Source organism: Hypanus sabinus, chromosome 4 (genome assembly GCF_030144855.1).
Source record: "Hypanus sabinus isolate sHypSab1 chromosome 4, sHypSab1.hap1, whole genome shotgun sequence".
NCBI classification, from domain to species: domain Eukaryota; kingdom Metazoa; phylum Chordata; class Chondrichthyes; order Myliobatiformes; family Dasyatidae; genus Hypanus; species Hypanus sabinus.
Genome location: NC_082709.1, coordinates 113,429,890 through 113,457,478, shown reverse-complemented (window position 1 = coordinate 113,457,478; position 27,589 = coordinate 113,429,890). Strand labels below are relative to the sequence as shown.

General features: G+C 44.3%; 2 protein-coding genes across 2 annotated transcripts in view; one reads left to right on the top strand and one right to left on the bottom strand.

Moving 5' to 3' along the window:
• Positions 1 to 8,800, top strand: part of LOC132392327 (putative claudin-24) — a 53,921-nt gene extending 45,121 nt beyond the window's left edge. Inside the window, exon 2 of the mRNA XM_059966147.1 lies at positions 7,775 to 8,800. Within this exon, the coding sequence (XP_059822130.1) occupies positions 7,775 to 8,656 (882 nt within the window). The 3' untranslated portion in view covers positions 8,657 to 8,800. The remainder of the gene's footprint in view (positions 1 to 7,774) is intronic.
• Positions 8,801 to 26,546: 17,746 nt separating this feature from the next.
• On the bottom strand, positions 26,547 to 27,326 carry cldn34a (claudin 34a). The gene has a single exon (XM_059966009.1). The coding sequence runs from the start codon at positions 27,324 to 27,326 to the stop codon at positions 26,547 to 26,549; it is 780 nt and encodes a 259-aa protein (XP_059821992.1).
• Between the last annotated feature and the right edge of the window lie 263 nt (positions 27,327 to 27,589).

Below are 27,589 nucleotides of genomic sequence, written 5' to 3'. Positions count from 1 at the left end.
AAATAGCAATGCTTTCCAAACTAATTTTAACATAGATTATCAACAGAATCAGATCAATAGTATTGCGTCATTGTCTAAAGCAATATAACTGCAATGAACAAATTTTGGCAGAGGGCCCTTGTAAGGCAGCAAGACAGTAAGACAGTTGTTGGCTTGCAAAGGCCCAGTAGGGGAGGAGGCAAAGGTGATTTGCTGATAGAGACATTTCATAGGAACATAAGAAGCAGTAGGAGGCCATTTGTCCCTCACATGTACACAACCATGCAATACTTTCCTGTACTAACCCCATTTTATCCGATTCAATATCCAACCACCTACTGATCTCTTATCTTGAATATGGTCTCTGATTAAGTCAATTGTACTCTTAGGTAGAGAATTCCAAAGCTTCACTACACTCCGATATGAAGATATTTCTTCATGTTAGTTCTGAATGACCAGTTCATTACTGTATCCCCGATATAACCCACCCTCGATTAGGCATAACTGGCCAGTGGTGTATTGGCATCCACTCCGGACTTGGAGGTGAGTAGTTCTAGATTGAAATCTGACTTGCTCCTTGAACGCTTTCCATTTGTACTGGAATCAGGATCGAGCTAGCAACTCAGCCTCATAAACGACAGACAAGTGCTAAAGAAACAGCAAGACTGCCGCCTGACGCCTTTGAGAGGAACAATAACATCACCTCTACAGCCACTCTGTGATGCCTATAAGGATTTTGCAAATTTCAACAAAAACACCTTTCTTTCTTCCAAACCCACCTGCCTCATCACTCCCTGTAGAACAATTCCTGCCCCCTTCATGGGAATCAACCTGGTGAATTATCATTGTATTCACTCTATCACATTCCCTTAGGTCAAACCCATACATAATACCTCAGATGAAATCTGATCAGGGTCCTGTTTCATTAGCATAAGATTTAGTCTCGTACTTCGATTCTCTTGTAGTATTGGAAATGTACCTTTTGACTTTCTGCATGTTAGGCTTCATTGATCTCTCTGTAGCAACATTGGCACTGAGACTGAGTGGAATTGCATTATTGAAAGGTAAAACAAATGAACTGAAAGGCATCTCTACATCCCGATACTCTTTTGGTCCAAATTCTGAAACTTCAGTTTTGCAAGGATCACCATTGGAGAGCAAATCTAAAACCGAGACATTGTTACCGAGTCCGGTTGTAGAAAAGACTCTCATAATGGAATAGCTAGTGCTTCGGGTACAAACATTCCCAGCAGATGCTTTCAATTTTGGGTCAGTTCATTTGAAATGGGCTTCTGCATTACTCAGAGCCTACTCCTCCCTCCAAGACTCGAGAGCCAGGAGCAGAATCACAGGTCCTGTAGCTCCAGCCCCGGCTCAGGGCTGCCCCCTGTTCATTTTCAGGTAACAGCGATTGCCACTGTGCCACTCCGACCATAACCTGACTAGGAATGTCAGAGAAGTAGATGCGGATGGACACTTGCCCCCAGAGTTATGGTATGGAGTTGGGTCATTTCCAGCACAGTATTTGTTTGAAGGTTGCATTGAAGAATTCAATTGCATCCAGTAGGAATGAGGTCTGATAGAGGTTCAGCCAGAGGTCCCAGTTATGGGTTGTCCAACCATAGTGGGAAAAAGCCAAGGGAATCCTTCCACTCGGTCCCCATAAAACAATGGACAGCTCACCAGTGATGCTGCATCTACTCTCAGACCTAATCCAATGTCCTGGTTGTAGTAGTCACCTTGTCATCATTACAACGGGGACACCTCTTCTTCCCTTATTAGTGGGAGAGAGAGAGAGAGCCTGCGGTATGTCGAATACCGGGTGAACGAGTTGTCTTTGGGGTACCGCAAGTCTGTGTCTTTATTGATGCTTTGCTGCACATTTAAATGCTCAGTGGGGGGGGGGGTGCCAATGCTTCTTTTCCTGGTGGAGGAGGGGAGATCAATGCTTTGCTGCTGCTTACATGTGGGAGGGGGGGTTGGAGGACTTTGGGGTTCTAACATTTGACTGCCATTCATTCTTTGGGGCACTTCTCTGTTTTCGTGGATGTTTGTGACGAAAAAGAATTTCAGGGTGTATATTGTACACATTCCTCTGACATTAAATGTACCTTTGAAACCTAAGTAAGGTTTACTTCTGAGCACTGCAGGAATTGTTAAAGAAGAAAAGGCCAGGTTAAAGTAGTTTTACCTTTTACCATTTTAGTAGTCATTTGATAAAATAATGTTGCCTAATTACTGTAATCCACCTTCATCAATTAATCTTCAGTAGACCCAGGCAGGAGGTGGGGAAGATCTACAATGGGATCAAGGTTAACAAGGGAGTATCTATTACAATCCACAAAGTTTCATGCAATCAGGAATTTGGCAGTGGCTGCTACTCTGAAAGAACAATGAATAGCACCAATCTAAAATCTATTTTCAAGGAACAAGCTGCTATGTAATATACCATTTAATCTTAAAGCAAAACAAACACTTCACTTTAGCAAATACTTGATGCAGACTGACAGCAAGGGCTCCTTGAGTGCCTCGACTCAACATGGTTCAGGGTGAAACCAGTTGGTGGCATCATTCCCTACCATGATGAAATATGGCCGTCCCCCAGGCCATCACTGCAGGAGATCCCTGAGGCCCATTCCTTACCAGAAGCACCTGCAGTCGCTTCATCAGTGTCCTTTTCTCCATACTGAATACCACCAGGCATTGGGATATTCAGTGACAGCTGCACCATGTTTAGTTCCTCAGGTGAAAAGATAATCAATGCAGTAAGACCATAACAATGTTTGGATATCAGCTGGTAACATTCACACTTTACAAAACACACAAAACAAAACATCACCATCTCCAGTACACAAGTGTGTACACTTCCAATTACTCCTACCATCTGTTAGCACGTACTATCCAATGAACCTCACCCCCTTTCTGTCAAGCATTTATTAAAGTCTACCTTGAAAGCTAACTCTGAACCTGCTTCAGGAGCCCTTCCAGGCAGTATGCTCCCCAACAACTCCCTCAGTGGGAGAAGTGTTTCCCCCGTTGCCCCTGATTCTATTTCTGATCATTCTAGATCTATGTCCTCTGGTTACCCGACTCCGCCACTGGAATCAATTTAGGCTTAATTACAATGATGCTGACCATCTCTGTTGAAAGCCATGTGTCGTGAATTGTTCCCTCATTTACAGCAAAGGCTTTAGAAACCATTCCATTTGCTCTCATTTGAGGTTTAGCCAAACAACTTTCCTCTTTGATCTGCTTTATCTCTTCCTGCTGTCTTTTTCATGATTAGACTTTATAAATCATAAACTTGGGTCTTGACCCAAACACGGATACCTTAAGGCATTTCCATTTTTATCTTCTTTAGTCTGGAAGAGGCAATTGCAGGATGGAGAGACAATTACAAAAGCTTGAAACACAACTTCTTATGGGACCTGTGTTGTGAAACAGCCTAGCATTCTATTACCAATTTCTGGCTCGAGACCATTTGAGAAGCTTCTACCTACATGTGTTGAATTGAAATCCTCAGTTTAATACCTGAATGAGTTACTTGCGTCATTCGGAAGGACCTGTTGGAGCAAAAACAACTTGGTGAAGAAACTCAAGTGTGTTGATCTGCATCTGGGGGTGTGGTGGAGTAAGGAATAGTCCATTTTGGGTGAAAATCCTGCATCATGACTGATTGCGAAGAGGGGAGATCGCCAGTATAAAGAGGAGAGAGGACCTGGGTGAAAGAGAAAGATCCTGAGGAGTATTGAGAGGGTGGATGTAAACAGTATATTCACTAAGTTAATCCTTGGAATGGGTTGGTTGCCTCATATAGAAAGGTTAGGCTGGCTAGGCTTGTACTTGCTGGAGCATAGAAAAGTGTGACATATTTTCATTGAATGATTAAAGATTTAAGTAGACTTTGAGAGACTGGATGTGGAGAAGAGATTTCTGCTTGAGGGAGAAGGTGTAACTAGTGGTCACTTTAAAAATATGAATTTACCCATTTAAAACTGAGAAAAGGTAAAACCTTCCATAGGTGAAACCTTTTCTTTCAAATTATTGTGGAATTTCAATGGAAGCAGAGTCTTTGAATATTCTTAAGGTAGGGGTAGAGAGATTCTTCATAAGCAAACAGGCAAAAGAATATTAGGGTAAATGGGAATGCAGAGTCGATAGAAGTGTGATTTAGTTAAATGATGAAGTATGTTGACAGAGCAAGGGGCCTCCTCTGCTATGAGTGTGTATGTTTCTAAGAGAAACATCTTCACATATCAACCTAATTGTTTAAAGTACTCATTTCAGTGCTTTTGCTAGAGATGGGGAAAATGTATCAAAGAATCACATTCGAGATTTGATGCATCTCGAATATCAAAGGGATGTATTCCCCTGTACTGAAGCTGCTCAGTCTTTGGCTGAGGTGATTCTCTCAGTTCATTCCCAACACACCAATCTGGCTTCATTTTTCTGCCTGGTTAAGGATTCAAGCAGCCCCAGTCCTGGATTTGGATCTGAAGATGACACCTCAAACAACACTTTCACAGTGTTAGCCTGTGAGCAAATCCCAGTACAGGCCTTGACCAGTTAAAACATTTTACAGCCAGAGACACAGAACAGAGAGAGGTAGGCCCTCGGTTCCACCATGTCTGCATACAACAAACATATATTTACACTATTCTAGTCCCATTGTATTGTCCCCACATCCCTGTCAGCTCCCCACAAATTCCACCGCTCACCTACCCATCAGGGACAATTAACAACAGCCAATTAACCTCCCAACTTGCGTGTGTTTGGGATGTGGGAGAAAAACAGATTAGCCATGGGGAAACCCACAGGGTCATGGGGAGAGCATGCAAACATCACACTGGAGGTCAGGATTGAATCTGGGTTACTCGAGGTGTCCTTCCATGGTGTCAGGCCTCCCACCCATGAACACAGCTGCTATCATGGTGAACCGACCCATTTTACTTCGAAAAATGGCTGCATATAAAGGCTTCCTTTACTATTGTGACATTCTTGACTCCAGGACGTCACAAGTGGCTCTTGTGAAAATCTTGTCAGAGATGTCATGAAGGAAAACACAACAGCTAAGTGGTGCAGGACAAGTTTCTGCAAACAGCAGTGAGATAAATAGCCTGGATAATCTGTTTTAGCTGACATTAGCCGAAGGATAAATATTGTACATTGGGTTGAAGGGCAAAGGTATGAACAGCAGAAATCCTCACTCTTCTTTGTGATCTCATAGCAACTTGAGGAAGCACCGCAGCATTCCACTGTGAACGCAACCTGGCACGAGGCTGCATTCTGTGCTCATGTTTCTGGGGTGCACGTGAACCAACACCTGTGTGATTCAGGGGTGGGAGCACATACATTTATTAAAGCGAAATGATGGGGAATATTCCCTTACAATCTCTCAGTTTTGTGGTAACCTTTCCAGATAAGGGAAAGGTGAATTCAAATACTTCCTGGAGTTCAACTCATTTTTGCTGATTCCTAATCTCATAGCATGACCTACACCCTATGATATCTGGTGCCACAGAACTGCTCAGGTTAATTCTCCCAGCCCTGTGTCTATTCAGTTAACCATAGGATGTATATCTGAACAATTCCACTATGGGCAATGCCACCTCTGGTGCTGCCATTGATACCAATGGAGTTTTTGATGAGCACAGGACCTTGAGTTGAAAGCAAGAGGCTGTGTGTCGCAGCGTTTCAGGTTTTGCTTGACATGCCTTGTTTGGATGAGCTTTTTGACAACCATGGGGCTGTGTGAATGAATGCCAATGACTACTGATTCTCCATTTCAACATTAGACTTATTTGTATTTTCAGGTTTTGTGGCAGAGAACCTGAAAGATAAATCAATACATCAAATTAAGGGAATGGAGAAAGGACAAAACTTTTCAGGACAGTTATACTTTTCCAACACAGTTCCCAATTTGGAAATCTTAAAGGTCCCCACCATCTTCACTACCCAGCCATGCCACCTTCTCATAGCTACCATCAGCTAGGAGGTACAGAAGAACCTCAGCACCCAGGTGCAAAGGCAGCTACTTCCCTTCAACCAGCTTTTGAACCAATCCACATAGCCCTAATCATTAGCTCAGTCTCTACAGTGGTGCTAGAAAGTTTGTGAACCTTCAGAATTTTTTTTATTTCTATATGAATATGACCTAACATGTGATTAGATCTTCACATAAGCCTTTTCCAGCTCTACAGTACTACAATTCTTCTTCTTTCTTTTCCAATATTTTTATTAGTTTCTACATAGAAGAATACAGAGTACAAGAAAGTGTATATAAAAGGTCTGAAAAGATTTTTAAAAAAAGCTACCAGGTACATTATAGCTGTTCATAATAACAATTACAATACCCCATATTCATTAAGTTCATCAATGGTTATATAGAACTATGCTAATTTATTACAAAAGCAAAAAGAATCTAACCCCTACCAAGACTGAAGCTGTTCATTAAGGAGAAAAGGCAAAATATCTTCTTATATAATAAAAATCAATAATAGCCAACATCTGTGTTTAAACAACAAATTGAAGGAATGAAATTTTTAAACTGGTTAATACTTCATCGCTATGTGCTCGTCATTTCCCTCATACCATTTAAGGTGGTACGTAGAGCTCATGTTACTAAGGATAAGCTATCTCATTTTTATTCGGATATATCTCCCTACTGTGACAGATGTAATAATGGAGAAGTTTCATTAATTCATATGTTTTGGACTTGTCCGAATCTTGAAAAATATTGGAAGGAAGTTTTTCAAACTTTTTCCTTACTTTTTAAAGCCAAGTTTAAGCCTAACCCTCTGATGGCCCTATTCGATATTGTTGCAGGACAAGATATTAAGTTGAAGGCATCTGATTTACAAATTTTGGCCTTTAGCTCTCTTATAGCTAGAGGATGCTCTTGTTTAAATGGAAAGATGTTTTTCCTCCCACTCATGCTCAATGGTTATGTGACATTATGTCATGTTTAGATTTAGAGAAGATTCGTTGTTGAATTTCTGAATCTCGTCAAGACTTTCAAACACTGTGGGGACCTTTTCTGAATTATTTTCAAAACCTTCAGTTCATTGTTTAAACAATTCTTCTTCTAAGATCATCTGAAAATTGTTTTGATTGAGGCATGGTGCACATAAAGAGATCTTTCTTGAGAAGAGCAGGCTCTGTCAGTAACCTGACTTTGTATGCCTTTTTAAATAGGACATGGCATCTCTACAACCCATAGCTCCAATCTCATCTCACTGATTGGAACACCTGACCACAAATAGCTTTTGTAGAAGGCATTACCCCAGAGGTTCACATACTACTTTGAATTCAGATAGGATTGTTTAAATGGGGGTATATTCAGTAATGACGAGAAGAAGTACAATTGTGTGTGTGTTATTAGTTTAGGCAGATTGTGTTTGTCTATTATTGTGACTTGGATGAAGATCAGACCACATTTTAAAGGGTCCACAAACTTTTTCTTGCAACCGTATACCATGATCACTTAAACCACTTTGCACTACAGCAGGCATTATTTGTTCTAATGTCTGTTCTTTCTTATAATTATGTATAATTTATGCTTATACTTTTTTGCGAATATAATGTATATGATTCTATGTGCCTGTAAGTAAGTTTTTCCATCGGACCAGTACATACATGTACTTGTACATCTGACAATAAACTTGACTTTGACTTTGAAATCTTCTCAATTGCACAGAATTTAAACTGTCTCTTATTTGCCACTCCTGATTAATCTTACAAAGTTACTTCAAGCAAATGCAATGTTTTAAAAGCCAATATCTTCTGTTGATTGCAGATCTTCCACTCCTTTGGAAGTAACTCCGTATGTACACACAGTAGAAGTAGGAAAGAAGAAATGTCAAGAGCCCGCAGTGACCTCAGTCCAGCTCCTCTGATTCGAGCTCAAGGAAAACTGTCCTTTAACAAGGGAGAGCCAATGCACCCTGACGTTGAATCATACATTGCAGGACCCCGTACCTCACGTGCTACTGAACCCTTCATGGAACACAGCGACAACAGGATGAGGTCAGGAAGTTGCATGTGGCAATGTGTAGGCCTTTGCTTCGCCTTCCTTGGGTGGATGAGCTGCTTGGCAACCACGTTGCTGCGTGAGTGGATGACAATGAACAATGACATAATATTATCCGAGCAATTCTCCATTGGAATCTGGGAGACGTGTGTTGCTCAGGATGAAGGGTCAGTCCAGTGCAAGGCATACGATAGTCTCTTCGATCTGCCAGAGGACATTCAGCTGGCTCGAAGCTTAATGTGCACATCCATTGCCCTTGGCTTGCTGAGCCTGGTGCTTTCCCTGTCTGGATCAAATTCTGTCACCTGCTGCGGAGATGACAATGCCAAAAAGGAGGGGTTAATGATCAGTGGTGGAGTGCTCTCTATTCTGGCTGGAGTTATGACCCTCATTCCAGTGTCCTATATCGCCCACTTGACAGTCGTGCAGTTCTGGGCTACCGATATCCCCGATTATGTCCCACGATGGGAGTTTGGTCAGGCTTTGTTTGTTGGTTGGGCTAGTAGCTTTCTACTGTTATCTGGCGGTGTTTTGCTAATCAGTGCCCAGTGCTGCTACAGAAATTCCAAGAACAAAGTTCAACTGAGGCCACCACTACGCACCGAAAGGAGACAGAGACAACTGTGGTACAAAGTTGAATATGTCTAAGTATGAATGTAGTTTCCTTCACCACGCAGTTAGCCTAAACTTTCTCATAGTTTGTAATGGCACATCAACCTGCCTGTGCACAATGGGCCAACTACCACTTGGACATTCAGCAGCACCCAAGCTCTGGAGCATTGGATGCTACTGAATTAGCCCTACACGAGATAGGTCTTTCCTCTCTGAGTTGCTCCAACTCCTTTGGAAATCTTGACCAGGGTAGGAGGGGGAGGGGCGGGTCTGGGGGGGTGGAGAATGAACACTAAGGATCAGTAGTGGGGTGGGGGGGGGGTGAGGGAAGCCTGCCTCTGCTGTTTGGAGGTGTCAGTCAGCAGGCCAAAGAGCTAAAGTTGCTGCCTGGGGCATCAAGGGCAGGAGTGGTAGTTATGTGGTCGGGGGGGGCGGGGGGGAATTGAATAGGTGGGGGTCGGGTTGGCCGGTTGCTGGGATGAATAAGAGGTGGGAGGAGATGCTGCAAAGGGGTCAGTACCATTGTGGTGTGATGTGTGGAAGGGTTCAAGATGACCCGCTATCTATTAACCCAAGAACCAGCTCAGGATATGCTCCTCAGTGAAGACCACACAGGAAATGGTCTCAAGCACGTTTCCACAGGACTGCAAGTGCCATTCCATCTCAAATGCTCCATCTAAACGAGCTTTCCACACCATCAGATGCCGGTCCATCCATCCAGGATCCTCTGTGTGTTACACATGAGCCTCACGGTGCTATCCAGAAGAGAACTGTCTGACTGAGAAATCCATACTATTCATTACTGATTGTCATTGCTGTCTTAATTTTCACAGAAATTGTATTGTGCTATGCTGTGATTTCATTTCTAGGGCAAGCATACTTGATAATTGCCCTGCTTTGGTTTGATCTTTGCTTCAAATAGTATGGAGTGTTTCAAAGAAAAAGGAGCCCATTTTCTCTCACTTTGGTGCTGTTAACCTGTTCTGTACCAGACTGTTAATCGATTCCAGCAGCCTGCTGATGAATACAGCAGAGTCATAAACTAAAGCTGTTTGTTACATTTCACTCTGCACTCACCAGGACAGCCTTGAGTGGGAGCTGAACCCCGACCTTCATCACCCAGAAACAGTGATGCTTAATTCTGAGCCGACATACTTGCTACCCAAGGGTGTTTTGTGTTACTTTAAGCACCAATTAGCATAATTAACAACCTGTGCCTCATGAACAAATACAAGCTGCTGCAATACCTGCCATTTTGTGTCAAATGGGTTTGTTACTGTAGAAGAAATTAAGATCAGGTATGTGTGTGGAATATCTACTCATCCTCTAAGTCTTGAGCCTCCAATAAAGTAGACTGATTGAGCTTTGTTGTTATCATTACAGTCGATTCCCAGCACTACGAATATCAGAAGCACTCCAGGTGGACACTACTCTTTCTGTGGAGAAATGCTTGCTGAATTCATTCTAAGTAGCGTAGCTCATTATGGGAGAATTTCCCCTGTCAGCAGTCAATAGTTGTGCCCTGCTTCCCCTTATTAAATCCATCTCTCCTCTCACCTTCCCCCCCCCCCCCCCCAACAAACGTTGCTCGACTTCCTGAATTCTTCCAGCAGATTTGTGGCATAGGCTGCCTTTTGTGTCTCCTCTTTAAACCTGATCCTCCACCTCTTTCCTTTGGTTATCAGTCCCAATATCTCCCAGCTTTGTGCTATAATGGTCCTGCAGACTACCCTGTGATAATAGATTTTACATCACAATGACCACATAAATGCAAGTTGTTGTTCCACATCAAACCTCTCCACCGACTTACTTCTTCAGTGATTTCTACAGACCATTTTGGAAGGAGTGCCTCAAGCCCCTAGTATGTGGTGTGAATCTCCTGACCGTCCCCATTTTCACTCACTCTACCGCCATTGGCTGTGCTTTTATCTGCCAAAGCTCTAAACTCTTCCCCAAACCATTGTCACTCTAGCCCTGCCAGATGTCCTTCAGGAAGGTTAACACAACCAGAATCTACTTTTACCTTACAATCCAAAAAAGGGGTTTGTGATTGGAGGTGAGGACTAGACTGCTGATTAAGCTTTTCCACAATAGCTGCATTTACAAAGCACCAGGATTAATTTCCTAGCTATAAATGCATGGTACAGAAAGAATGGTATTTATGCCCCGGACCATTAGTCAAATTTGTGATCGAATCAGTGAGATGGCAGTGAAGCAAAAAAAAATCCAGTTTTTATATGGAACCTTGCACAAGCTGGGGCAAACCCAAATAATTCACTGCCAGATAATTGTTTTTTTGAAGGGTCATTGTTTTGTATTTGCAGCTGCACGAAGCAATCTCCTGCAAGTGGCAAATGTGAAGATAAGCAGTTTCTTTAATGACACATTTGACCAGGACCACAGGGACAACAACATGCTCTTCCCTGAAATACCACTATTTACATCTACCCCCCCGGGCATTAACTCAACAACTCATTCAAAAGCAGCACTACGGCACTCTGCCTGTACTGCAAGGGGAGACATTGCCTTGATTTCAGCACTGACGGTTCTTGCTGGAAGCCATAACCACCTTCTTTAGCGGTTGTTGAGATCAATGGTGATTTGCTTCCACTCTAGAGCTGGGGATTCCAGGCCAGTGTGGGAACTACAAACTCCCCCAGGTGGGAGTGCCGTGGGTAGGAGGTGATACACTGCTTTCACAGGGCTCCCCGGGCACTCCTGCTGCACAGGCACAAAGTGTTCAACATCCCAAATGCTCACTCCCTATCTCCACTTCCTAACAGCGAGGCAATGCCAAACATGGAAGTAAATATTGATTCTAAAAGAGCGCATTAAAATGGAGTATTATATGGACCACTTCAATACTACCTCTGGAAAGTTGGGTGATCACCTGATTCAGATGGTTCTGAAACAAAATGATTGTAAATGTGGAGACAGAGGAACTGCTTCCTTCATTGCCAAGTTCCTGATGATGCAATGTTAAACTGTGAAGGATAAAAGGAGAATAAACAAATCAGGAAACATTATTCCAGAGGTAGTTGAAGTGCGTGATTCTTCAGTGTTGTTGAGGGTCCAATGAACCTTGCTGGAGTGAAATTGTCTTTGGCTGGGTCGAGGCATCATTATCAGGCCCAGCAAAGGGATTTAGTTTTCGTTTTCTCGTTTCCCAGCATCTCAACATTCCTGCCAGGTGTAGCCTCTCCTGCCCTTTCCCAATGGCCATATAGTCATATAGCAGAGAAACAGGCTCTTCAGAGCACCATGTCCATGCTGACCGGAAATAATGGATATCTCTCTGTACGAGTCCCATTTACCAGCATGTGGTGCTGAGCCTTCAATGCTTTGGCAACACAAGTGCCCTTCTGGATATTTCTTAAATGTTCTGAGTGTATCTGCTTCCACCACTCTTTCAGGCTGTGCTCCAGATTCCAGCTTCCCTCCAGGTAAAGAGTTCTTCCTCGTAGGAAATAGGAGCAGGTTAGGCCATCAAGCCTACTCCGCCATTCAATAAGATCATGGCTGATCTGGCCATGGACTCATCTCCACTACCTGCCATTTCCCCATAACTCTTAATTTCACTACTATGCATAAATCTGTCCAACTTTCTCTTAAATATATTTACTGAGGTAGCCTCCACTGCTTCATTGGGCAGAGAATTCCACAGATTCACCACCCTCTGGGAAAAGCAGTTCCTCCTCATCTCCATCCTAAATCTATTCCCCTGAATCTTGAGACTTTATTCCTTAGTTCCGGTCTCACCTACCAGTGGAAACAACTTTCCTGCCTCTATCATATCTATCCCTTTCATAATTTTATGTTTCTATAAAATCTCCTCTCATCCTGAATTCCAGTGAGTACAGTCCCAGGTGACTCAATTTCTCCTCATAGTCTAACCCCCCTTATCTTTGGAATCAACCTGGTGAACCTCCTCTGCACCACCTCCAAAGCCAGTATATCCTTCCTCAAGTAAGGAGACCAGAAATGCACACAGTACTCCAGGTGCAGCCTCACCAGTACCATGTATAGTTGCAGCATGACCTCCCTGCTCTTGAATTCAATCCCCCAGCAATGAAGGCCAACAATCCATTTGCCTTCTTGATAGCCTGCTGCACCTGCAAACCAGCCTTGCACTCCCAAGTCCTTCCGCACGGTAGCATGCTGCTATCATTCACTATTTACATAATAACCTGACCTTCCATTTTTCCTTACAAAGAAGATGACCTTGCATTTACCAACGTTGTACTGTCTCCCAGAGCCTTGCTCACTCACATAACCTGTATCTCTCAGCAGACTCTCCATATCCTCTCAGTTCTCCCATAATCTTCTTACTTTTTACAGCAATTCCATGCCCCTAGTTTTAGGTTCCTCTTCTTTTGGGACATGTTTGCTACTCTTTACACTTTAACTAGTTTGTAATCTCAACCCAATTCCCCCTCAGCATTTTCTGCCCCAAGGGAAATAAACCCAGTCATTCCTTGCGATTGAAAGGCTCAATCTTAGGCAACATCCGAGTGAATCTGCACTGCACATCCTCCGGTGCAACAGCGAGGTGACCAGAATCATGCCAAGTATTCAAACTGTTATATAAAGGTGTATAAAGGCCACCCTGCTCTTTACTCTGAGCATGTTCATACTGGAATAATATCAATCTATCTATATTAGTTATGAATATTATCACCTGGTACTCACTGTTTATGAATCCATGAACTTGTAAATTTCCTGTCTTTTCTTTTAAATTTGACCGTGTTCTCTCCCCCCCTTCTGAAGAGACACGTGTGATGCTGTTTCCTTTTACTCAACCATTCCTTGCTGAGCTTTTTTTTAAACCCAGACGTCTCAGTGGGTTTCAACTTGGGTTCATTTAAAAAAAAATTCACATCACTGTCATGTTTTGTAACTCCAAAACATTAAACTAACTGAAAGCAAAATCATGGAACCAGGAATAACATATTAGCTTGGTTTTTACTTTAAGCAAGACATGCATATCACATGGAGTGAAGCTGTATGCCATTTACATGCTTTTATATTTAACCCACAATGCATTATTATAAACAACAAAGAATGCTTAATCAAGCAATATATTTACAATATTATTCAACTATTACTGGAATATTAAATACACAACAGTAACCACTTCTAAAAATCTGCTATCTATATAACTTGCAGCCTCCTGAATGTGCTGAAGTTCTTCCAGGCAGCACTCAAGCTCAGAAGCCAATACTCAAGTTGGCCAAGTGGAGGAAACCCCGAGGAGTGTCCCAGAGTAGGCTGCTTGTAATTTGGAAAAGGCCCTTGAAATCTGGTCTAATCTGTTCCCACACTTTACATTAATGATGACATTTGGAAAATACTCACCAGCCACCTACCCACCTGGCACCAACATCACCCTGCCAACCAAAGGCAGTACTGCAATGATGCAAAGGTCACAAAGGAGGTGGGGTGCTCCCCAAACAAGGTACTGTTTTTTTGCCTGACAACTTAAAACAGCAAGAGTTAACTAAAAACAGCTTGCAATGATTTAAGCATGAAAATTACTAGCTCTGTCCACTGGCAGAAATGTAATGAAAAAATATGTACTCAACGCACTGTTGAACACCATGCCCTCATCTCCTGTTTTATCCATTCAAACAGCTCCGGTCAAATTAGGTAAGGATCATTGCAATGGTCACAATTACAAATGCAAGTGGGTCTTCAACCTCAAACGTTAGTTATCTCTGTTTATCCTCCCATATATGCATTGTGTTTGCTGGTTGAATTTTAAAATACTCAAGTTTGACTATTAGATTATTAATGATTAACTTAAATTAAGTAATACACAGTTACACATAAAATGCTGGAGGATCTCAGCAGGCCAGAGTAAACACTTTTCCATAGATGCTGCCTGGCCTGCAGAGTTCCTCCAGCATTGTGTGTGTCATAAGGAGACAGGAGGCTGGACCCAAGCACGGGACACAGGCACTGAAGTACTAGGGACAGGATGGGAACAACTAAACAATAGGCAAGATGTGGTGACCATGGTGTGCATGAGGGACGTGACATTCAAGGTGATTCTGGGGTTCCAGGAGAGTCTTAAAGTTCAGGTAAGGCAGGATCCCAGAGTTCTCTGGGCAGGCTGCATAACTCCTAGGCAGGGCCCAGACCTCCCAGGCAGGAACATGGGGGTCTGGGTAGGTTGCGGGGCACAACCCATCAGAAGCAAGGGATGGAAAGGGGCAGAGACCTCTGGGCAGGCCACGTAACTCCTAGGCAGGGCCCAGACCTCCCAGGCAGGAACATGGGGGTCTGGGTAGGTAGGGGGGCACAACCCATCAGCAGCAAGGGGATGGAAAGGGGCAGAGTCCCCCACTGGGCAACAGCAGTCCAGCCAGGCTTGCCCAACAGAGGCCAGGGATATGAAGGGAACTAGGTCCAGGGTGACTGCCAGACTTACTCAAAGAACTCATCTTTAACCAGGGCAACCATATAAGCAAGACAACCCCCCCCCCCCCCCCAAACTCCACTCACTCCCAGAGGCCCCTATATACACCATCAGCCGACGGGCATCAGGTGCGCCTCCTTGAGCCTCAAACACGCCACGATGATCCACAGGAGTGACTACTTGGGCTCAAGGGTGAAAGGAGGGACGGCTACAAGACCCAGAGTCTGGAGTCTGGAGTCCCCGGACCAGATCAAGACCCTGAATGCGGGCTCCAGACCGGACCATAACAGTGTGATACTTTGGATTTCCAGCATCACCAGGTTTTCTCACGTTTGTAGTATACAGTCACCTTCACTCTTCCCTGCCTGCACTCTGTGACTGCTGGACTCCGAGACCCACTGCCAGAGGGTGGTGCTCGGCCACCTGCTTGAACCTGTCAGGGAAGGATTTCCCACAGTGCTGATGCATGGTACATTCTACAATTTAGAGCCAGTGACAATGACTATCACTGATGATGGGATGGTGCGTGACTTGGGGGGGAATCTGTGGGTGGTGGTGTTCCCATACACCTGCTGCCTTTGAACTGTTTGGTGGTGGAGCTGTAGACAGAGAAGTCCATACGTCCTGGACGGGCAAGATATACTTCAGCAATGATCTAATTGAATGTCATAGCTAATAAGCTGAGTTCCTGCTTTTCTCTTCCTGTGTAGACAATATGTGAATCCTCTGATACAGGTGCAGGCTGTGACCAGTAAATTATTTAGCAGTTTCATCTGTTGGTTATGACCCATTAATAATTGAAAATTAATAAATTAAACTTTATTGTAAAACATAAACATGGGGAAATCTGCAGAAGCTGGAAATCCGAGCAACACACACAAAATGCTGGAGGATAAAAGGATAAACTGTCGACATTTCGGGCTGAGACCCTTTCTTCTTCAGCCCTTGACCTTTCCCACACATCCTGGCTTCACCTATCACTTTATAGCTAGCCTCTTTCTCCCCACCTTTTCATTCCGGCATCTTCCCCCTTCCTCCTCAGTCCTGGAGAAGAGGCTCAGCCCGAAACATTGACTATTTATTCATTTCCATAGATACTGTCTGATCTGTTGAGTTCCTCCAGGTGTGTGTGTGTGTTGCTTTATTGTAAAGCTCTGAGTTTTGAAGCTTTGGGATTCATAAGACTGTACGATATAGGAGCAGAATCGGGCCTGCTGTGACAATGAATTCCACAGTCGCAGTGCTCTCGATGAAGAAATTCCTCCTCATTTCAGTTATAAAAGGACACCTCCTTTATTCTGTGGCTCTGCTCTCAGTTTCTAGACTCTTCTACTAATAGAAACATCCTCTCTACAGCCACTCTATCCAGGCTTTTCAGTATCCACAAAATGCTGGTGGAACACAGCAAGCCAGGCAGCATCTATAGGGAGAAGCACTGTCGACGTTTCGGACCGAGACCCTTCATCAGGACTAACTGAAAGGAAAGATAGTAAGAGATTTGAAAGTAGTGGGGGGAAGGGAAAATGCAAAATGATAGGAGAAGACCGGAGGGGATGGGGTGAAGCTAAGAGCTGGAAAGATGATTGGCAAAAGTGATACAGAGCTGGAGAAAGGAAAGGATCATGGGGTGGGCGACCTAGGGAGAAAGAAAGGGGGAGGGGAGCACCAGAGGGAGATGGAGAACAGGCAGAGTGATGGGCAGAGAGAGAGAAAAAAAACCAACAACTAAATATATCAAGGATGGGGTAAGAAGGAGAGGAGGGGCATTAATGGAAGTTAGAGAAGTCAATGTTCATGCCATCAGGTTGGAGGCTACCCAGCCAGTATATAAGGTGTTGTTCCTCCAGCCTGAGAGTGGCATTTTGTATGAGTTGTTTGAATTTCCAGCATCTGCAGATTTCCTCGTGTTTTCAGTATCCAGTAGGTTTCAATGAGATCGCCTTTCATCCTTATAAACTCCATCAAGGAAGGTCCAGAGACATCAAAAGTTCCTCAAATGTTAATCCTTTCACTCCTGCGGTCATTCTTGTGAACCTTCTAGAAACCCTCTCCAGGGCCAGCGCGCCCCTCCTGAGTTACAGGGCCCACATTTACTCACCATATTCCGAATGTGATCTGGCCAATGCAGTGCAAAGCCTCAGTAATACACCCCACTCTTGTTGAGAGTATAATTCATGCCAGCATTTGCTTTCACCAATCAACATTCACATCATGTATAAATGAGATTCAAGGGCTTGACTTTTTCCACCATTAAACAATTCTGGGGCATCAGCAGAATATGAAAGTATGTAGTATATATCTTATATTTCCCACACTTAGTGGCTGCTTTACTAGGTACATTTGGAAATCTGTGTGTTAATGCAAATACCTAATCAGTCATCCATATGGCTGCAACACAATGCATGTGGACATGATCAAGGGGTTCAGTTGTTGCTCAGACCAAACATGAAAATGGTGAAGAAATGTGATCCAAACAATTTTGACTGTGGAAGATTATTGGTGCCAGATGGGGTGGTTTGAGGATCTCAGAAACTGCTGATTCCCTGGGATTTTCGGGCACAACAGTCTCTAGAGTTTACAGAGAATGGTGCAAAAAAATGCATCCAGTGGGTGAAAATGCCTTGTTCATGAGGGAGGTCAGAGAGGAATGGTCAGGCTGGTTCAAGCTGACAGGAAGGTGACAGTAATTAAAAATACAACACGTTACAACAGTGGTGTGCAGAAGAGCATCTCAGGATGCACAACACATCAAACCTTGAAGTGGATGGGCTACAGCAGCAGAAGACCACAAACATACTGCGTGTATGTGGGCTGTCATCACTATCCTCACAACACGTCCAAACATTTCTTCTGTTACTCATACCAAGGTCTTGAGAAAGCTGGCAGACAGAAAGCTAGGAACCGAGAGTGAATTATTTATTGTCCTTCTCCCAGCTGTCTCAAAAATGTGGTGCCGTCAGATTTGTTACTTCCCATACCTGTGGGCTACTTGTAAATCTAGGGAGCTCTACAAGATCAAAGCAAATGCAGTTCATCTTTCATAACTAACAAGTGCAGGGAATTCATAGTCCCCAGTACTACTTTTCCACGGGTAATAATTATTTTTTGCTTCCTCAGCCTCACTATACTCATGGTCACTTGTTCTTTTCTGAATGAATTTCATGCTTTCTCCTATCAAGATAGACACAAAGTATTTGTCAATTGTCTTCGCCATTTTCCTACTCGACGTTACTTGATGTTACTTAGGGTTAGTACTTTGCTCTGGGTGTCGGATGTGGGAATCCTGGGAATCTTCCGGTCTCCCAGATGGCCACATCTGCGCCAGGTGCAACGAGAGGTAGCTCTTGAGAGACCGTATTAGGGGTCTGGAGCTGCAGCTCGATGACCTGCAGCTTATTAGGGAGAGTGAACAGGAGATAGATAGGAGCCACAGGGAGTTAGTCACCCCGAGGCTGCAGGAGTTAGATAAGTGGGTGACGGTCAGGGAAGGAAAGTGAAGAGCTCAGAGAGTAGAGAGCACCCCTGTGGCCATCCCCCTCAGTGATCATTATCTCATTTTGGATGCCGTTGAGGGGGTGGCCTGACAGAGGAATACCACGACGATTGTGTCTCTGGCACTGAGCCTGGTTCTGTGGTGCAGAAGGGAGAGAAGATGAGGAATGCAGTACCCATAGGGGATTCCATAGTGAGGGGAACAGACAGGAGGTTCTGTCAGCCTGATAGAGATACCCACATGGTGCGTTACCTCCCAGGTGCCAGGGTACGAGATGTCTCGGATCGGGTGCAGAGTATTCTGAAGGGAAAGGGTGAACAGCCAGAAGTCTTGGTTCACGTTGGTACCAATGACATAGGTAGAAAAAGGGAGGAGGTCCTGAAGAGAGAATTCAGGGAGTTGGGTAGAAAACTGAAAAGCAGGACACCAGTGTAGTAATCTCAGGATTGCTGTCTGTGCCACATGCTAACAAGCACAAAAATAACATGATCAGGCATATTAATGTGTGGCTGAGAGACTGGTGTAGGGGGCAGGGCTTCGAGTTCCTGGATCATTGGAGCCTCTTCTGGGACTGGTATGACCTGTACGAAAAGGACGGGTTACATCTGAACCCAAAGGGGTCCGATATCCTAGCAGGCAAATCAAAGATAATGTGCAGCAGAGATGGGCAGGACAGGCAGGAGACGAGGCATAATCACAGCCAGTGGGGTGAATTACAGAGCAATAGAGACATGGCTCCGTTAAAACAGAAAGCAACAAATACTGGACTGAAAACGTTATGTTTGAATGCATGCTGCATAAAATATAAAATGGACGATCTTGAAATTCAGCTACAGATTGGCAAGTATGACGTTGTAGCCATCTGTGAAACTTGGCTGAAGGATGGCTGCCATTGGGAGCTGAATGTCCAAGGATATACAGTGTATTGGAAAGATAGGTCAGTAGGCAGAGGGGGTGGTGTGGCCCTGTGTATAAGAAATAATGTTAAATCATTAGAAAGGGATGACATAGGATCAGAAGATGGAGCGTCTCTGTGGATTGAGTTAAGAAATGGCAAGGGTAAAAGAACCCTAATGGCAGTTGTATACAGGCCTCCAAACAGCAGACGGGATGTAGATTACAAATTACAGCAGGAGATAGAAAAGGCGTGTCAGAAGGACAATGTCATGATAATCATTGGGGATTTTAACATGAAAGTGGTTTGGGAAAACTAGGCCAGTACTGAACCTCAAGAGAGAGAACTTGTAGAATGTCTAAGGGATGTTTTTTAGAACAGCTTGTTGTTGAGCCCACTAGGGGATCGGCTGTCCTGGACTGGGTGTTGTGCAATGATCCAGAGATGATAAAAGAGCTTAAGGTTAAGGAACCCTTCGGGAACAATGATCACAATATAATTGAGTTCACTTTGAAATTTGTGAAGGAGAAACTAAATTCCAACGTGTCGGTATTTCAATGGAATAAAGGAAATGACAATGGCATGAGAGGGAAACTGACCAAGGTTGACTGGAAAGGGACACTAGCAGGAAGGACAGCAGAGCAGCAATGATTGGAGTTTCTGTGAAAAATGGGGGAAGTGCAAGACAAATATATTCCAAGTAAGAAGAAATTTTTGAATGGAAGAAGGACACTACCGTGGCTGACAAGTGATGTCAGAGCCAAAACAAAGGGCAGACAAGGAAGCCAAAGATAGAAGGAAGATAGAGGATTGGGAAGCTTTTTAAAATTTGCAGAAGGAAATTAAGAAGGTCATTAGGAAGGAAAAGGTAAATTATGAAAGAAAGCTGGCGACTAATATAAAATAAGATACTAAAAGCTTCTTTAAGTATATAAAGGGTAAAAGAGAGTTGAGGGTAGATATAGAACCAATAGAAAATGACGCTGGAGATATTGTTAAGGGAGATACAGAGATAGCAGAGGAACCAAATGCATATTTTGCATCAGTTTTTACAGTGGAAGACAATTGCAGTATACCGGACATTCAAGAGTGTCAAGGAAGTGAAGTATGTACAGTGAAAATTACGACTGAGAAGGTGCTCAGGAAGCTTAATGGGCTGAGGGTGGATAAATCTCCTGGACCTGATGGAATGCACCCTTGGGTTCTGAAGAAAGTAGCTGGAGAGATTGTGGGGGCATTAACAATGATCTTTCAAGAAATTAATAGAGTCTGCAGTGTACAGGATGACTGGAAAATTGCAAATGTTACTCTGCTGTTTACTAAGGGTGGGAGGCAGCAGAAAGGAAACTATAGACCTGTTAGCCTGACATCAGTGGTTGGGAAGTATATATTGTTAGGGATGAGATTATGGAGTACCTGGAGGCACATGACAAGATAGGCCAAAACCAGCATGGTTTCCTGAAAGACTAAGCTACTGTAACTTATTGAGGAAATTACAATCAGGGTAGACAAAGGAGGTGCAGTAGATGTGGTGTACTTGGATTTTCAGAAGGCCTTTGACAAGGTGCCGCAAATAAGGCTGCTTAGTAAGATAAGATCCAATGGAATTATAAGGCAGTTACTAGCATGGGTGGAGCATTGGCTGGTCGGCAGAAAACAGGGAGTGGGAATAAAGGGATCCTATTCTGGCTGGCTGCCGGTTACCAGTGGAGTTCCACAGGTGTCGGTGTTGGGACCGCTGTTTTTTACAATGTATGTCAATGATTTGGACTATAGAATTAATGGATTTGTGGTTAAATTTGTTGATGATACAAAGATAGGTGGAGGAGCCGGCAGTGTTGAGGAAACAGAGAGCCTGCAGAGAGACTTAGATAGTTTGGGGAATGGGCAAAGGAGTGGCAAATGAAATACAATGTTGGAAAGTGTATGGTCGTGCACTTTGGTGGAAGAAATAAATGGGCGGACTGTTACTTAGATGGGGAGAAAATTCAAAATGCAGAGATGCAAAGGGACTTGGGAGTCCTTGTGCAGGATAATCTAAAGGCTAATCTCCAGGTTGAGTCAGCGGAGAAGAAGGCAAATGCAAAGTTGGCATTCATTTCTAGAGGTATTGAATATAAGAGCAGGAATGTGATGTTGAGGCTCTATGAGGCACTCATGAGACCACACTTAGAGTATTATGTGCAGCTTTGGGCTCCTTGTTTTAGAAAGGATATACTGATATTGGAGAGGGTTCAGAGAAGATTCACGAGAATGATTCCAGGAATGAAAGGGTTACTGTATGAGGAACATCTGGCAGCTCCTGGACTGTATTCCCTGGCGTTCTGGAGAATGAGGGGAGGATCTCATAGAAACATTCCGAATATTAAAAGTCCTGAACAAATGGGATTTGGCAAAGTTATTTCCCATCGCATGGGAGTCCAGGACAGGAGGGCATAATTTCAGGATTGAAGGACGTCCACTTAGAACAGAGATGCAAAGAAATTACTTTAGTCAGAGGGTGGTAGATCAGTGGAATTTGTTTGTCATGAGCGGCTGTGGAGGCCAAGTCACTGGTGTATTTAAGGCAGAGATAGATAGGTTCTTGATTAGCCAGGGCATCAAAGGGAATGAAGGCAGGGGAGTGGCGATGACTGGAAGAAATGGATCAGCCCGTGATTGAATGGGAGAGCAGAGTTTTATGGTTACAATTGCTCACTGAAGTGCTGAATGAAGCTGCAGCCCCATCAGTGAGTGCTTTATGCCAGCAATGGTTACATCCTCACAGGTGGATCACCACCAAACATTCGTAAAGAGCTGGTCAATTAGAGGAGGAGACACCGGCAGTGATATCCACACCCTGCACAGACACACCACTGCAGAAAAGAAGCCCCTGCTACTCAGGACCTCACATTTCTGCTCCGAACAGCTTCATTAAGTGTGACTGCCATGAGCATTCACAGTGAACACATACAGTCAACGATCCCATCCCATTTCCACATTCCTCCCCCAACATTGTCCAGTCGGCTAGTGTTACGTTACCCAAGACCTGAAGGGCAGGTCGTGCATCATCCTGAGGTCTGCTCACCACTCGAGCAGAGGACATTCCGACCCTGATCAGTTAACCTGCCCACAACATTGGTGTCTGAGACACCAGGAGGATTTGTAATTAGTTGCTCATTGTTAATGATTTCATTACTGTCGCATGTACTGAGATACAGTGAAAATCTTTGCTTTGCTTGCATCAAGATCATTTCAAACATAGGCACATCAAGGAAGTAGAAGGGGTAAAGCAACAGAGAATCCAGAATACAGACAGACAGATAGACAGACTTTATTGATCCAGAGGGAAATTGGGTTTCGTTAAAGCCGCACCAACCAAGAATAGTGAAGAAATATAGCAATATAAAACCATAAATAATTCAATAATAGTAAGTTAATCATGCCAAGTGGAAATAAGTCCAGGACCAGCCTATTGGCTCAGGGTGTCTGACACTCCAAGGGAGGAGTTGTAAAGTTTGATGGCCACAGGTAGGAATGACTTCCTATGATGCTCAGTGTTACATCGCGGTGGAATGAGTCTCTGGCTGAATGTACTCCTGTGCCTAACCAGTACATTATGGAGTGGATGGGAGTCCTTGTCCAAGATGGCATGCAACCTCAACAGCATCCTCTTTTCAGACACCACCGTCAGACAGTCCAGTTCCAACCCCACAACATCACTGGCCTTATGAATGAGTTTGTTGATTCTGTTGGTGTCCGCTACCCTCAGCCTGCAACAGCAAACATGATAGCACTGGCCACCACATAACAATACAGTGCAGAGAAAATGCAGCACAGTGCAAAATTAAAGTGCAAGACCCATAGCCAGGTAGACTGAGAGATCAACAGTTCATCTTTATCACATAAGATGTCTTAAACAAGTTATCCATGAGCTTAATTGTGCGTGTTCTCAAACTTCAAATAGGAAGCAGGAGAAGAGAGAGGGTGACTGGGGTGGATCGGGCGTTTTACTGCTTTCCCAAGGCAGCGGGAGGTGTGGACACAGTCCAAGGAGGGGAAGGATGGACTGTGCTGTGTTCACAACTCTCTGCAATTTCCTGCGGGCCTGGGCAGAGTAGTTGCTACCATGCATGCAGATGGGATGCTCTCTACGGTGCACCTACTGTATAAAAATGGCTGAGGGTCATCAAGAACATGCCAAAGGAACTAGAGGCACAGGTGTGTTTCCTTGGCTGTAACATCTATGCAACCAGGAGAAACTATTGGTTTCATTTATACCTAGGAATTTGAAACTCCCAACTATCTCCACCTTAGCAACAATAACACATATAGGCATGCAGAGACTTGTCCAAAATTTTATTAATCTCTTCCTATTGTTTACATGTTTTTAATGACTCTTACAAGTTTATAATCTTTGTCCACTTACTTTTTCTTTAATTAATTTCTTGATCATATTTCTATAATCCTCCCAAAGCTCAGGTTATTATTCTCTTTGATAACATTGCTAGCACCTTCCTCGAGCCCTTTTAGCAATCTGATACATTGTTTGCAATGCCCACAGTCATTTCCCATCAGATTTTAACTCCTCGAGAGAACGTGTACTCATTGTTGGTTATAAATTTCTGTCATATATACAGTATATGCAAACTGGACTAGGGTCAGGGTCAGATTAAAAGATATGAGGACAGATAAGGAATATCTAAGAGTTTCAAAAATCCTAGTATTTAATCAATATACATTCTCCTAAGGAATATAAATCCTTCTTAAAAGGGCTATAACTACAGTTAGCAATATAGTAAGTTGACACATTGTTATTACAAATGAGGAATCCAATTTTATGTTTAAAAGGAAGAGGCAGGATTTCAGAATTCACCCAGAATTACCGACCACGTTGTTCCAGTTTAAGTTTCTGGTTTTGAATAACTAGATTATATAAAATTCTATAACATTATAATGACTCTTCCCAGAAGCTCTTATGACAACGATATTAATTATCCCTGCTTAATACACATTACTTGATTGAAAATGACCCACTCCACAATAAATTCTAGATCTACCAATTCTGAAAGCCTTCCATGAACATTCTTCACAGCAGTTTAGAAAAATTAGTTTTTCACAGCCTGCATGAAGATTAAAGCTCCCTGTGGTTACTGTATTAACCAGATTATATACCCCTCCGGTGTCATAGTGAGCACACTTACTGTCAGGTAGCCCATAAACTATTCCTAATAGCTTTTTTCAGCCTTTGAAGTTCCATTTCTACCCACACTCAGATCCTTTCTCCCGTTATCCAACCCTTTTCTTACACCTTCCCTCACTTAGTTCCCTGTGACCTGCAGTGCCCTTTTCAACTGATCTTTGGATGGAACTGGAGAGGGCAGCAGCAAGATCCCTGATAAAATTCTCCTCCATCATAGCTGGAATCTTCCTATGCATTACTCAGCGGCTCCCAAAAGGATGAGTGGGAGGAACTGGAGGTTTACCTGATGGGGCTACAAAGCTTAGAAAGTACTTTGTGGAACCAAGGAACTGCTGCCAAATGGGGGTAGAAATGCAAATCGCTCTCTGCACTAAACAAGGATATTTGTTATTGGAGGTTATACAAATTATCAACTTGATTAGCATGTTGAAAGGTCAAGGCAGTGCTAATTACAAATCTCGGCTCAGACCTCAGGCATTGCCCTGTGTTTAGACCACTGCCCGATGATTTTTCCCAGAATGAGGGACCCAGGAGACAACAGAAACCAGACTTTGGTCTAATTGACTGATTCAGATCGCACATCTGCAGGGCAGCTGATCTCTACCAGCACCAGCTGTGCAGTAAGTCCTAAGAGCAAGGAACTGGAGGAGTTATAGGAGGGAATAAGGTAGTGTCCTGTTTGGGATTTAGCATGTAAAATTAGTACTGAGCAATCTTAATCTCTGAGCCACACTTTTACTCCAGATTTTAGGGAGTTTACCAACTTTTAATCCATATTTTCAAGAACAACATAAATTTATCAACTGCTTCAACCTCATTGAGAAATTGGTCTGGTTTGACCAGATGTAGACGTTAGCGTATCAGTGCACCAGGAATCCGAGTACATCCTGCTCCAGGGCTACCTCTAGTGGTTGAGGGTGGAACAACATAGGCAGCGGATGGAAAACATGCTACCCAATGACTGGCTGGCTCGGTTTCTGCAGAATAGATCTCCCATTAGTCACCAGCTCTGGTTGGACAAACCCCAGCTAATTCCATCACATGTTCTCCACCTCCAAGCTGCCCTCTCAACTAAACAGCCAACCAAGCTGTTTCTCTAATCATCAAAACCAATAAAAAAAATATAAAAAATCTGTGAACACGAGGAAATCTGCAGATGCTGGAAATTCAAACAACAACACACACGACATGCTGGTGGAACACAGCAGGCCAGGCAGCTTCTATAGGGAGAAGCACTGTCGATGTTTCGTCCTGACGAAGGGTCTCGGCCCGAAACGTCGACAGTGCTTCTCCCTATAGATGCTGCCTGACCTGCTGTGTTCCACCAGCATTTTGTGTGTGTTGTTGTTTAAAAAATCTGTGGTTTTCGTCTGTAAAATGTGAAAGCAGATTTTTTTAAAGACTTTATCTGATGTACATTTGGTTAATGAGCTGCTACTGGGCCTGTTTCCTCACTCCACAGATGCTGTCTGATCTGTATTGTTATTCACACACACCCCTCCCCCACTGTCTTCTCCCTGGAAAGGCTCATTCCAGTTTTTCCACAAACACAAAATATGGTGGTCACGTCCGTTCCATTCCCCTGATGCCACCTCTGCTGAACAACTGTTGGGTCTATCGGTGAGTACAGCCCCTGGTTCTCCTCTCTATTTTTCTCCACCAGAAGGGTAAAGATCCTTTCCACCCTTACCCATTCAGACCTCCTCTTTGTACTGAATAGCTCCGTTAGGGGGCCAGAAAATGATCAAACACGTGTCATCAGCACTGTAAAATCCAACAGTAATAACGGTTAGGGTCGTGGCTGGAGCACAGAGCTGAGACACAGCGAGCAAAAAGCTGGAGTTACTAGGCAGACATGTCCTGCCCTTCAAGATAATCCACAGTGTCCAGGGATTTCTGAAGCATTGCTTGATTTTCGTTTGAACATTCCGCACTTCCTCAGTAATCCTCAGACTGGAATGCCTGGTTGTCAACTCCACAGCTGGACAGGGAATTTCCTGAGAAGCTGTCCGTGCACAGGCTGCTCCTGGTTAGAATGCTGGCCCTGGAGATCAGGCTGGTGCCGTCAGACCAGTCCAGGGGGAGGGGGTGGACCTTGGAGCAGGCGTGCAGCGCAGGGTTCCTGTAACCGAGCAGCAGCACAGCTGAGAGCAGCAGCAGGCCAGATGCAAAGAGGGCTACGTAGATGGCGGCCCCTGCCTCTTGCGTCCGTGGCGACAGGGGCAGGCGAAAGCGGGGCGTGAAGGCGATGCTGTGGTTGCTGGCCACGGAGCTCAGATTCCAGCCGGCAGGGATCGCGACGCAGACGCTGGCCAGCAGGTGAAGGGCCCCTCCGGCACGCAGAGCCAGTCCTGCCTGCCCTCCGCCAACGTAAACACCTTTCAGCCCAGAAGCCGTGGTCACCTTGCCAGCAGCGCCCACCAACACAGCTGCCACCATCAGCACCTGTGCAGCAGCGATCTCCCACGGTACAAAGTCCTCAGTGATGCCCATCGCCTGGCAGGACATGCGCCGGAGTAGTGGGGACACTAGCTGGTTGCTGTAAAAACAGGCTCTCCAGATGCCGACCCAGGCAATGCCAGAGTCGATTTCTGCTGGGCTCACGTGCCACGTCCTCCACTGGACCAGGCCCATGGCTACAACGGCTCCAATCCAACCCACCGTGCCCAGCACAAACCCCACCAGCTGCCAGGGGGCGCCGCTTGGCTGCTGACCCATGACCCCGAGGTCAAAGGTGGGTGGCAGGCAGGCGTTGCTCGGGGCCAGAGGAACCTCGGGAGTTTACGAGGAGAGCAGGCGGGAGAAAGGGGAAGCTGCCGGTTTGCTGCAGGCAAGGAACTGGAGGTGCTGAGCTCCTGTGCTGCCGGTTGCCAGGAAACACGACAAACAAGTTCCACCCACCGCTCAGGGCTTTGTTAGGTGCTGCCTCCACCTCCTACAGGTGCTCATGTTCTCTGTCAACGCCCATGTCAATGATGAAA